This window comes from Macaca fascicularis, chromosome 1 (assembly GCF_037993035.2).
Source record: "Macaca fascicularis isolate 582-1 chromosome 1, T2T-MFA8v1.1".
In the NCBI taxonomy this organism is placed as follows: domain Eukaryota; kingdom Metazoa; phylum Chordata; class Mammalia; order Primates; family Cercopithecidae; genus Macaca; species Macaca fascicularis.
This window is the reverse complement of record NC_088375.1, coordinates 212,203,948-212,216,605: the sequence shown is the minus strand read 5'-3', so window position 1 is coordinate 212,216,605 and position 12,658 is coordinate 212,203,948. Positions and strand designations below refer to the sequence as shown.

The 12,658-nt window shown below is 53.3% G+C and overlaps 1 protein-coding gene across 7 annotated transcripts in view; it reads left to right on the top strand.

The window, feature by feature from the left end:
• Window positions 1-1,427, top strand: part of EPHB2 (EPH receptor B2) — a 205,549-nt gene extending 204,122 nt beyond the window's left edge. For all 7 annotated transcript variants that reach the window (XM_074017503.1, XM_045378463.3, XM_045378461.3 and 4 more), the window contains one exon: window positions 223-1,427. In XM_074017503.1, coding sequence (XP_073873604.1) covers window positions 223-331 — 109 coding nt within the window. In that variant the 3' untranslated portion in view covers window positions 332-1,427. The remainder of the gene's footprint in view (window positions 1-222) is intronic.
• Window positions 1,428-12,658: the final 11,231 nt, after the last annotated feature.

Genomic DNA, 12,658 nt, shown 5'->3' with positions numbered 1-12,658 from the left:
GAGAGAAGGCCCCCTAGGGACCCTGATTCCTACTCACGTGCTCTTCCACCTCACACCATAGTCACTCCCTCCAGCTGTGGCTGCCTGCCCACTCTGCACTCCACACTCCCCAGTACTCCTTGCTTTGCCGTCTTCCTCCCGGGGAAGCCCAGGCAGCTCTCTACCAGGCACAGGGCTCCTTCACCTGCACATTTCCCTAACACACGTGCTTCTCTCCCAAAGGGACATTCTCCGGGTTGGGGTCACTTTGGCTGGCCACCAGAAAAAAATCCTGAACAGTATCCAGGTGATGCGGGCGCAGATGAACCAGATTCAGTCTGTGGAGGTTTGACATTCACCTGCCTCGGCTCACCTCTTCCTCCAAGCCCCGCCCCCTCTGCCCCACGTGCGCCGGCCCTCCTGGTGCTTCATCCACTGCAGGGCCAGCCACCCGCCAGAAGGCCACGGGCCACGGGAAGAACCAAGCGGCACCAGCCACGAGACATCACCATGAAAACATGCAACTCAAGCGACGGAAATAAAAAGGGAATGGGAAAAAAGAAAACAGATCCTGGGAGGGGGCGGGAAATACAAGGAATATTTTTTAAAGAGGATTCTCATAAGGAAAGCAATGACTGTTCTTGCGGGGGGATAAAAAAGGGCTTGGGAGATTCACGCGATGTGTCCAATCGGACACCAAAAGCAGTTTCTCTCCAACTCCCTCTGGGAAGGTGACCTGGCCAGAGCCAAGAAACACTTTCAGAAAAACAAATGTGAAGGGGAGAGACAGGGGCCACCCTTGGCTCCTGTCCCTGATGCTCCTCTAGGCCTCAGTCAACAACCAAGTGCCTGGAGGACAGGACAGATGGACAGGCAGCCACCCCAGGAACCCCTCTGGGAAAATCTATTCCCGCCACCACTGGGCAAACAGAAGAATTTTTCTGTCTTTGGCGAATATTTTAGAAACTCCAATGAAAGACACCGTTTCTCCTGTCGGCTCATGGGGCTGAAAGGGGCTTTTGTCCTTCTGGGTCAGGGAGAACACGGGGACGTCAGAAAGGTCAGCCTTCCTGAGGATGCCGCCCCCGGGTCTGCAGCTCCAGGTACTATCACGCGCACAGCCCGGTGGCCCGACCGGCCTGGTGCCCGCTCCCGCCAGCCCCCGCCTCAAGGACTGATACTGCAGTGACTGCCGTCAGCTCCAACTGCCGCTGAGAAGGGTTGATCCTGCATCTGGGTTTGTTTACAGCAATTTGTGGACTCGGGGGTATTTTGGTCAGGGTGGTTTTGGTTTAGGGGATTTGTTTGTTGGGTTGTTTTGTTTTTTTTTTTTAATGACAATGAAGTGACACTTTGACATTTCCTACCTTTTGAGGACTTGATCCTTCTCCAGGAAGAAGGTGCTTTCTGCTTACTGACTTAGGCAATACACCAAGGGCAAGATTTTATATGCACATTTCTGGATTTTTTATACCGTTTTCATTGACACTCTTCCCTCCTCCTACCTGCCACCAGGCCTCACCAAAGCCAACTGCCACGGGGCCATCTGGGCCATTCAGAGACTGGAGTGAGATTTGGGTGTGGAGGGGGAGGCGCCAAGGTGGAGGAGCCTTCCACTCCAGGACTGTTGACGGAAGTGACAGATTGAGGAGGAAGTGGGCTCTGAGGCTGCAGGACTGGAAGTCCTTGCCCACTTCCCACTCTCCTGCCCCAATCGATCTAGTACTTCCCAGGCAAATAGGCCCCTTTGAGGCTCCTGAGTGCCCTCAGATGGCCAAAACCCAGTTTTGCCTCTGGGAGCCTAAACCAGGCTGCATCGGAGGCCAGGACCCGGATCATTCACTGTGATACCCTGCCCTCCAGAGGGTGCGCTCAGAGACGCGGGCAAGCATGCTCCTTCCCTTCCCTGGAGAGAAAGTGTGTGATTTCTCTCCCACCTCCTTCCCCCCACCAGACCTTTGCTGGGCCTAAAGGTCTTGGCCATGGGGAAGCCCTCAGCCAGGGATCTGGCCACAGACTCCCTCCTGTGAGCCAACGCAGACACCCGAGCAGAGCAATCAGTTAGTGCATTGAATGGAAATAAACACTTTAGTTATAACATGACCCCTGTTCTCTGTAAGTTCTGAGGGAGACCCTGGCACCCTTGGGAAATGTGTGGCCCAGGTTGCTCTTCTAAGCCCTTCCTCCCTCAGGCTTCCAGAAAGCCCAGGGCAGAGAAAACATATGGAGAACGACAGCTCCACGTGGCCTCTCTGGCCCTGGCTCGTCAAAAGCACAGGCAACAAAGGAAGTGAGTTGGAAGTGGCTCAGAACTCTTCGCTGCCCTGGGTATCAGGGTGAGCCCCTGCAGGTACATAAGGAGCAAAGAATTGACGAGGGTGCACTTGGAAGAGGGTCCGGGTGTCAGGTGAACTGTGACAGTGGGAATGTGAGGGTCTTAGAGTGCTCATGGACCCCCAGGCAGAGCCACGGGTATGATCACCTTATCCAGGCCAACTCTGGTTTTCTCTGTGCAGATGAGCTCCTGCTCACATTAAAATCAGAATTCTCCACGTGGCAGGAGGAGGCAGGGAGATGAGGTGCCATGGATATCAGGTCTGGCTGAGAAAGGGGAGCCAGGGAGACTACCTCTCAGGACCTTTCCCAGATCCGAGGAGATGGCCAGTGAGAAAGATTTGGGCCACAGGCAGCCAGCTAGAAGCGCCACGGTCAGAGTGAACATCCAGCACAACCCAGCCCGTCGTCTGTCACTCACCTGTTCTGGGAGCCTGAGCTGCAAAGGGAAGGAAGGGATTAGAGAGAAGAGTGGGCCCCCCATGGGGACAGCAGGGCGAGCCACAGGGATAGCATTGGCAGGTTTCCCACAAACTGGCCGGCAGTGGCCCACTGGCCTTCACTTTGTGCCCCAAAGGTGCCCCGCGCGGGTGGCAGCTGTCTCAGCACACAAGGTCACCTTCTGGCGGGAGCTGTCCTGATGCTCTTTAGATTAGTTCTGTCTCCCCAGCCCACCCCCCAACGGCTCTGGGGCCCCACATGGGGCTGGCAGTCGGTGCTTCCCGTCAGATGGCTTCCTGTCCTAAGCCGCTGGGCTGGTGACCACTAGCCAGCATGTCTGCACCTCCACCCTCCAGGGCCGAGGTCCTCAGTGGCCATGGCCCCCTGCATGCCTGCTTCCCAGAGCACAGGTGCTACCAGACCTCTGTGTCTCCACTTCAGGGTAACAAACAGATGTCACTGTGACTGTCCCAGGGGTACAGACGCTGCTCACATCCTTCCACCCCCACCCACCCACCCCACCCGCTACTGGGGCAGTCACCCCGCCCCAACCTCTTGCTTGCTGCTCAGTGGGGAGTGGCAGGCCATGCTGCCAAGCGCCTTCCACTTAACACCACCCGCTCGCCCAGGCACACAGCTCTGAGCCACCCGCTGCCTGGTTACTAATCCTTTCCTGGCTCAACCTCCCCAAGTGCCAGCCCCCGCCTGCCCAGCAGTGTTAGGGGAGTTTCCGGCTGCTCTGCACACAGTTGGTACTGCAGGAAAGAAAGCTGCCTTGTAAACACAGGCCAGGGCACCGTGGAAATGGGGACCAGCTGCTCTGGGAGGGTACGGCTAGCAGAGCTGTACAGGGCCAGGCTGGGTAGGAGAGAGCCATGCTACCCACCCCCACCCCTACTGCTACGAAGCCCCCAGAATGGGTCATTGTTGGTGCTCAGCAGTCCTCTTCCTGGGGGATGATTTCACAGTATCAACTGGGAAGACTCAGGCAGACCAATCAGAACGGATGATGGCCTGAGTGCTGGACCAGAGGCCTCAGAGCAGGGACCCGGGTGGCGGGGCAGTGGGAGACACTTAAGGGACTCAGGGCTGTGGCTGTTTACTAAACAGCAGTACCTCTTACTCAGATGGCATCAGCTGAACTTCCCCCAGCATTTCTAGTTGGTCCCCACCCTGCCACCATCTAGGGGCTTCTCTGCCACCATCTTGTGAACAGTTGCTAGCCTCACACTCCTCTCCCATCAGGGGCTCATCTCTAGAAGGCTGGGAGCTTCCACCCTGCCCAGTTAATCCTCCTGCCTGGCTGAGGCACAGGAAGGACCCAGGACCCAGACCACCACCCACCCCAGGGCTGGGCCCTGGGCCATACCTGGCTCGCTCCAGGGCCCCTGTTGTTTGAAGATGGTGCCGAAGGCTGGAAGACTGTTGCTGGGGAAGATAACGTAAATGCATTCAAAAGACAGGGTACCACATGATGCTAGGGAAAGTGCAACCCCACCCCAGGCTAGCAGCCTGCTCCTGTCACTAGGGATGTGGATCTGGGGAGACAGTTCCCCTCACTGAGCCATCTGTAAAATGAGAGCATTGGACTGCGTGAGGCAGGCTGTGCAAAACACTTACACACCTTAGTCCCATGAGGAAGGAGTATTCCCCCTGCATATTTGTGGGGGAAACAGGCTCAGAGGGATGAAGTACTTTGCTTAGGATAACACAGCCAGGAATGAGCAGAGCAAGGCCATGAGCTTTGGTTTTTCTGTTTCCAATGCCTCCTCTACCATGCTCAATTAGATGACAAGAAACAGTTGGTGTCTGATGCTGGCCAGTAGGAGAAGAGAAAGGTCACGTGGGCTGGGGCTGTCAGGGAGGGCTTCATGGAGGAGGCTGTCTTGAAAATGACAGAGGTCAAAAGAAAGATTACTCCAAGGTGCAGCTGCCAGAATGATCCAACATAGTGAGGAGTTGTGTCTGGATGGGCCAGTGGAATGGGGGAAGTGAGGGTTGATATAAGTGGAGGTTGCGGTAGTTCCGGCATGATGTACAGTCCAGCCACAGCAGGTTCTTGAGCAGGAGAGTAGCATAGTGAGCATCAGGTTCTAGGAAGAAGCACCAGTTTATCCATCAGATGGGGCAGGATGCCTCCTAGCTACTCCTCTCCCTGAGAAGGAAGAGCTCCCAGAGCGGCCCTCATTTATTCCAGAAGCCAGGCCCTGCGGCTTCAGTTTCCATCCTCACTGACGCAGATAATCCAAAGAGTCACTTCAGCTGCTTGGAGCAGCAGGGTTGGGTCTTGTGCTACCTGATTCTTAATTCGGCTGATGTCTACCCCATTTCCTCCAGGCTTCTCTAGAGGTGGCAGGGGTGAGGTGGGGAGACAGCTGCCAGGCACCGAGGGAGCTGAGCCTGGTGGGGGCGGGGGCGGGTGTGTGGGTGGGCATGAGCAATTGCTCAGGAAACCCATCCCTGCCTGGTCACCCTAGCCCTGGAGAGATCACCCGGATGTGTTGGAATGGGTCTGGGGTCCTGTCTTTTCCAATAATGTTTCCTGGGGAAACCCAGGTTCCAATGGTTTCCTGGGGAAACCCAGAGGGAAGCTCAGGGAGCCCCCACTGTGCTGTGCGATGCTACACACACATGCGAAGGCACCATCAGGCGGCCTTGACCCAGCCTTCTGCAAAATGATTTCTGCCATCAAACTTAGGGTGGAGAATGGTTTTGCAGCCGCGCGTTTTTCCTTCAGAGAAACTAAGGTCAGAGTGTTGGCTGCAGGAAAGGACTTAGCCTTTGTCACATAACAGGAAAGAGAGTCGGCTCAGGGCACACCCCCTCGGAGGCTAATCTCAGGAGCTTGGAGCCACAGGGATTGCAATAATCGCTGAATACTTACCCTATGCCAGGTGCCAAAGCATTATCCTCTCCACTTTACAAATAAGGAAACTGATTCCCAGAGTTGATTCCCAGAAGATTCCAAACAGGCCATCTGTCCGCAGTCCTTCCTTCCCACCTCCTGGGATTTCTCCAAATGTTTGCCATCGCCCACCTGTATCAGAATCTCCTAGGGTATTTATTGTTTAACTTGCAGACTCCTGGGCTCCACCCCAACCCCCTAAATCAGAATCCCTGCGGTTGGGCCCAAGAGTCTCCATTTTTGACAAGCTCCTCCAGGAGATTCCTCCAGACGCTGAAATCCTCACTTGACTTCCCCCACAACAAACTGCCCTGATGTCTGCAGAGAGAGGGTCTGGTGTAGACAGGGATTAAGAAAAAGCAGGACATTGTCAGATAGGATGCCCAAACCCAGACACAGATTAGGACCCATGAAGTAGGGGGTAGAGCTGACCCTCAGGAATGTGCCCAGACTGAGCTAAGCTTTCAGGAAAATTAGAAAGACCCTCAGACCCAGAGTCTGTCTGAGTTTAGCTTCACAGCATGGAGGCTGCCTTGAGAAAGCTGATATAACAAGAAGGAGCAGCAATTTAATACTTTGGACGGGGCCCAGCAGCCCACTCAGGGCCACCCTGGAAGACCCCACAGACCCCAAGGCTATGGTCCAGGCCTGCTCACTCAACACCTGGCCAGGTGGGGCAGGCACAGGCAGAGTGGGGCTTCCAGTTGGACCTAGAGCTACAGATGCCCCCCACCACCACCACCAAGCCCAGCCACCCAGACTAAGACACGGCTTTCTCCGGAGGAGAGAGAGCAAAGGCCCTGTCTGTACCCGAGACCTAATGGCCCCTGTTGAAGGAGAGGGAGCAGGAGAGGGAGGAGGGAGGAGGTCACAGCCAGGACCACATACACTCTTGGGGGCCCTGCTGAGACTGCAAGAGTCAAGAATTCTAAGGTTCCACAGGTGAAAGATTCCAAGATTCTAGGATTGCAAAGCCCCGCCATTCTAAGATTCCAATGGAACGATTCCATGTTTCTAAGATTCCATCACACTATGATTCTATGCTGCTAATTCTTGAAATTTCGAGTCTCGTTCATTGCTGGTCCCCAAACCTGTGGGCCCTAGCATTTTTAAAAAGCACAAAAAAAAAAAAAAAAAAAAAAAAAAAGAGCAAGAAAGAGAGAAAGAGATGGGGAGGGAGACAGCTAAAAACATACTAACAACAGCTCCATCCTTTGGATCTGAGTTAGAGATGCATCTTGGCAGGGGTCAAAGACCCTCCTTTTGAGTGGGGTACAGAACGTCTTTCCCTGGTAGAGTGGCAGAATTGCATGCCTCAGGCCTTCCTGGGGGGAAAAGGGGCTGGTTGTTCCAGGCTACAGCTGAGTAAAGCCCCACACAGGCCACAGTGCCCACTAGCTGGTGGACCTAGGAGCCAAGCAGGTGCCTCACTGGCTCAGTTTGGGGAGGGACTTATCTGGGGTGGAATTTCCCTCCCCGCAGTGAGAAAGCTGCAGGGCCAGGGATTTACCTTGGGAGACCCCCACTGAGGAATAGTCCCCAAGCAGAACCGCTTCCTGTTCAGAGCCAGAGTCTTAACACTGGACAACCACAGGGTCTTGCTGCCAACTCCAGAGCCAGGTGCCTTCCCTCTGACATTTGGGGCATAGCTTCCATGGCCACACAGCCCTTGCCCCCTTCCAAGACCCCCCTTGACCTTTCTAATCTCAGCCACTGCCTTCCAGAGCTGGGAGGCCACTCAGCAGCGGTGCCTGTGCATGGCTCTGTGATCAGCCTGGCCGCCGTCCCCTCTGTGGATACTCTGATGGGCAGGGGGCACCAAGTTGAGCCTCTGAGGCTGAGCCAGCGTAGACCTGGCAGGGACATTCACTCACAACCAGCCTTCTTGGACTCCAGAGAAGAGTCATTATTACTTGGTCATGCCCAGCCCCCAAATCACAATTATAGCTGCTATTTCTTGAGTGTCAGCAATATGCCAGGCATCGTGCCCAACTTTTTATACACAGTGTCTTGCCTCATCCTCACACCTCTGTGAAACAGGTACAATTATTACTCCCATTCCACAGACTAGGAAACTCAGAGATGTGACATGGTGGCTCTCTCAGGTCACACAGCCAGTAAGTGGCCTCTGACCCCAGCACCCCCTTCTTAATCACTATGCTATGCTGCTACCAGTGGTATACACTCAGCCCCTCTTCACTGTCAGATCCTTTGCCAGTCAAATCCCAGATCCCCAGGGGGCACTGTGGCACCCTCTTTGAGCGTGGCCTCCCTGGAGCTGCTGTCAGAGCCACGGGCTGTGGGAGTGAGCGTGCACACTCCTTCTCCGGAATTGTCTGCCCCAGCCTGAGCTATGCAGGCCGGAGCTCTCAACGGGGGTATGGGGCTGTCTGGCAGGGTTTCCCAGAACCCTGTTTCCTGTGGTCATAAACGTGGGTTTTCCTGACAACGTTGGGAGGTCAGGGAGTGATACAGCTGGTGTTCCGACGGCTGTGGGTCAGACCTGGCTCCTCTGGACCCCACTGCTGTGACCAAGGAAATCTCACCAGCTGTGTCCAAGATCAAACCTGACCCTGTTACTCCAATGCCTTTGTAGGAGTATTTTTAGCAGAACCTTTTTTTTTCCCAAAATAAATGTGAATTGTAAAAATTATCACTTGGACTCAGTATTTCTTTTTCCTCTGAGGTTCCCCAGAGAACAAGTAGGAGCTCCCAGAGGCCCTGAGCAGGGTTCTGAAGTATGACTAGGAGTTTTCCAGGGCTAAGAATGGAGCTAGGCTAAGGCTGGGCCTGGAGCTGGGGTTGGAGTGCGGATTTGGCCTGGGTTAGGGTAGAGTGTTGACATAAAGCAACTTTTAAGCTTTCTAAGAACACTCTATTGTGTTTTAACAGTTTCAGCTCTGCTGTCAGGGGTCCTAGGGTTCATATCCCAACTCTGCCATTTGTTAGCTGCCTTGCAGAGGTCACATAACTGTGCTGAGCCTCATTTTCATGTCTGTAAAACACGGGCAATCGTTTCTAACTCCTAGAGTGTGGGTGAGGAGTCAATGAGATAGAGCATGGAAAGCCTTGGCACTCACAGACATTAGCTATTATTATTGTGCTGAGCAGGAGGCCCGCCATGGCAGGGCCAATGTCTATCACACATTCTTGCTGTGTTCTTTGCAACCAAGACGATGCCTGCTGAATTAGTTCGTTCTCACACTGCTCTAAAGAAATACCTGAAACTAGGTAATTTATAAAGAAAAGAGGCTTAATTGGCTCATGGTTCTGCAAGGCTGTACAGGAAGCATGATTCTGGCATCTGCTGGGCTCCTGGGAAGGCCTCAGGAAACTTAAAATCATAATGGAAGGCAAAGGGGTAGCACACACATCACCTGGTGGAAGCAGGGGCAAGAGAGAGAGGGAGGAGGTGCCACACTCTTTTAAACAACCAGCTCTCACCATAACTCACTCACTATCACAAGAACAGCACCGTGGAGATGGTGCTAACCCATTCATGAGAACTCTGCCCCTATGACGCAATCACCTCCCACCAGGCCCCGCCTCCAACAACAGGGATTGTATACAATTCGCCATGAGATTTGGTGGGGACACAGATCCAAACCATATCACTTGCCCCATGCTAGACACTCAATACATGTTTGTCAAGTAGATATCAGAGACATTCAGGGAGGGTTCCATGGTCAAATACATTTGGCAAATTCTGGGGTAAGGCAGGTTAATCAGATTTCTTTGTCCCAGGATTTTGCAGAGCCTTAAATACGGTAAAAGCGCAATGTGAATCTCTAAGAAGGTGTTACCATTTGCAGGCTTTCCCTCTAGGAGAGCATCTCATGGGACCAGTGTCCCTGGGAACACACCTGGGTAATGCTCTGGGAGTTAGAGGTAGATCTGGAGCTGGGGGTTGAAGTTGGGCCTGTAAAACACTATGGCATGGAGCCCAGAGAAGGATGGGAACCAGGAGGCTGTCCTCTGATTCACCATAATTGTAAGTTTCCTGAGGCCTTCCCAGGAGCCAAGCAGATGCCAGAACCATGCTTCCTGTACAGCCTTGCAGAACTGTGAGCTATGAGTGAATCATAACTCATTCATTCATTCATTCATTCATTCATTTTAAAAGTACTTAATGAATTCCTACTCCACAAAAGTACTGCATTAGATGCCATGGGGAAACAGAAATGACTCCTGCTCCCAAGAGCTTATCAGGGCATTTGGGCTACTTCACTGCCCATGAATCAGGCACCCATGGAGAGCCAAGCCCTAGGCTGGTGCTGGGAGCGCTGCAGCGAATGAGACCCATGCCTGCCCTCGTGGAAGTGCTCAGTCAGTAGAGGAGACCAGCAGGTATGTGAGTCACTACAACTCAGGCGATGCGCACGGCATTCAAGGTGTCGACAGCTTCCGGGAAGGGAGCAACTAACCCTAAAGGAGAACCACTTGAGGAACTGAGCAGGGTTCCAAAGCATGACTGGGAGCTCTCCAAGAAGCTGAGGGAGGATGGAGAAGAGTATTCCAGGTCGAGGGAATGGCAGATGCAAAGGTATGAAGTCAAACTCTGACGTAATATATTTTGTGAATTTATATGTGCTGTGGTCTGAATGTCCGCAAAAGTTCCTTTGTTGAGACGTAGTCACAAATGTAACAGGATTTAGTGGGGACCTTTAGGAGGTGATTGAACCACAAGGGCAGAGACCTGGTGAAGGGAATCGAGGCCCTCTGAAAAGAGGCTTCACACCGTGGTCAGCTTGCTTGTTCTGCTTTTCTGCCACATGAGGACACAGAGTTTGTCCCCTTTGGCCTTTCCATCCCTTCCACCAGTGAGGACACAGAGAAGGCATCGTCTAAAAGGAGCAGGCCCTCATCAGACACTGAACCTGCTGGTGCCTTGATCTTGGACTTCCCAGCCTCCAGAACTGTGAGAAATCAATTTCCGCTGTTTACAAGTTACCCAGTCTTGGCTATTTTGTCATAGCAGCAGAAACTGATTAAGACACTGTGTAAGTAACACTGGCACAGAAGTGATTGCTAGATTAAATGTAATACATGACCCCTTATGGCAGTTCATAAAGCAGACTGGCAAGGCCACCAGATCCCTTAAGGAGGACAGTCTGTGGCAACTCGTGGTGAGGTCAGCTGGCTCAGGCACCACACGCAGGCACACAGCACGGGTGGCTCAGCTTGCAAATTTCAGGCCTTCCTTAGGTGTCCTGGGACCTGTGACCCATCACCCAAGATGACTTCGTTCCCCCAGCCTGGTTCCTCTGAGAAGCCTGGATCCCCTTTCTAGTTCCACCTGCCCCTGTTTCCGGACCACACTGGGCTTTCTTTAGACTCTGCTTCCCACTCTGAGATCCAGTACAATCTTACAGGGGACTGCTGCCAGCTCAGGGACTCTGACCCAGGTCCCCAGCTCCCAGGTCTCTCATCAGACCCTTACTGGTTTCTCTCAACCTTCTTCTCACTCTTCTCTCCCATCCCTGGGACAGCTGAGACCAATCTTTGCCCCTCCAGGCTCCAAATGGGCACCCACAAGCTCAGTCATTTCTTTGACACAGGGGCACTGTGGCTGCCACAAGAGATGTCATCAAGGAGAAAAAGAGAAACAGGGGAGGGGCTGTTTCCCATAGTGTCTCACTGGGATTGGAGTCATGGCTATGGAGACCCTACCCCCACCCCCATGGGACTATAGAAACACTCTGGTCCTGGTCCTCCCTCTCCTCCACCGAACCCATCAGACCAAAGTGTATGCCTGGATCAGCCCTGCCCCAGAAACCCTGATGACACAGTGCAGGGGGCCCTGGAGCCACCAGCACCCCCTACCCTCTACCAATCACACCTGCTGTGAGCACCTCCTTCCTTGCTGCCCCCCTGGGTGGCACAAAGGTAAAACCAAGGCTCTATTGCTACAAGCCAGGTGTGGTGGCTCACGCCTCTAATCCCAGCGCTTTGGGAGGCTGAGGCAGGTGGATCACTTGAGGTCAGGAGTTTGAGACCAGCCTGGCCAACAGGGTAAAACGCTGTCTCTACTAAAAATACAAAAAGTAGCCGGGCATGGTGGTGGGTGCCTGTAATCCCAGCTACTTGAGAGGCTGAGGCAGGAGAATCGCTTGAACCCGGGAGGCAGAGGTTGCAGTGAGCCGAGATTGTGCCACAGAACTCCAGTCTGGGCAACAGAGAGACACTCCAGCTCAAAGAAAAAAAAAAGACTCTATTGCTACAGCAGAGTCCCTGGTGATGGTGAGTCCCCAGGCAGCAGAGCGTGTGCTGGAGTTGACCCCATCGCCTTCCCTCAGCTGCCCAGCCCTACACACTCACACACATCCATAAATACCCCCTTTCAGCCAGAGGCACCGCACATTTACACACACACATTTGTAAGCAATTCCCATGGTGCACACAGTCATGTTGTCAACTGCACACTGACACACATTCACACACAAAGCCGTGACATCCCTCCCCACATCCATGCATACACACAGGCACACAGATGCAGGCTCATGCTCAGTCTCAGCCCGCACTCTGCTCGTGTCACATGTACCCGCACTCAGCCTCTGTCATTACAATAGAGAATATTCTCCAACATCACTCCACATCAGGCACTGTTCTGAGTGTTTTGCCTGTATCATCCTGCTTAATCCTCTAAACTTGTGCTTTTCAAATTATCTGCGGTGGAAGACTAGATTTGTTTTTCCTTTTTTATTTAACATTTTTTATTATTTTTAGAGATGGCATCTCACCCTATCGCCCAGGATGGTGTGCAGTGGCATCATCATAGCTCACTGCAGCCTTGAGCTCCAGGCTCAAGTGATCCTCCCCACCTGAGCCTCCCGAGGAGCTGGGACTACAGGTGTGCCCCACCATGCCCAGCTTTTTTTTTCCCCCGGCCTGTTGAGGATCCAGCAGATGGTCTGACTATGAAATCAACACCCAAACGTGTCCAACACCCAAACGCTGTTCCACAAGACCAGTCCACCAGTCACATGTTTGGATGCCCTG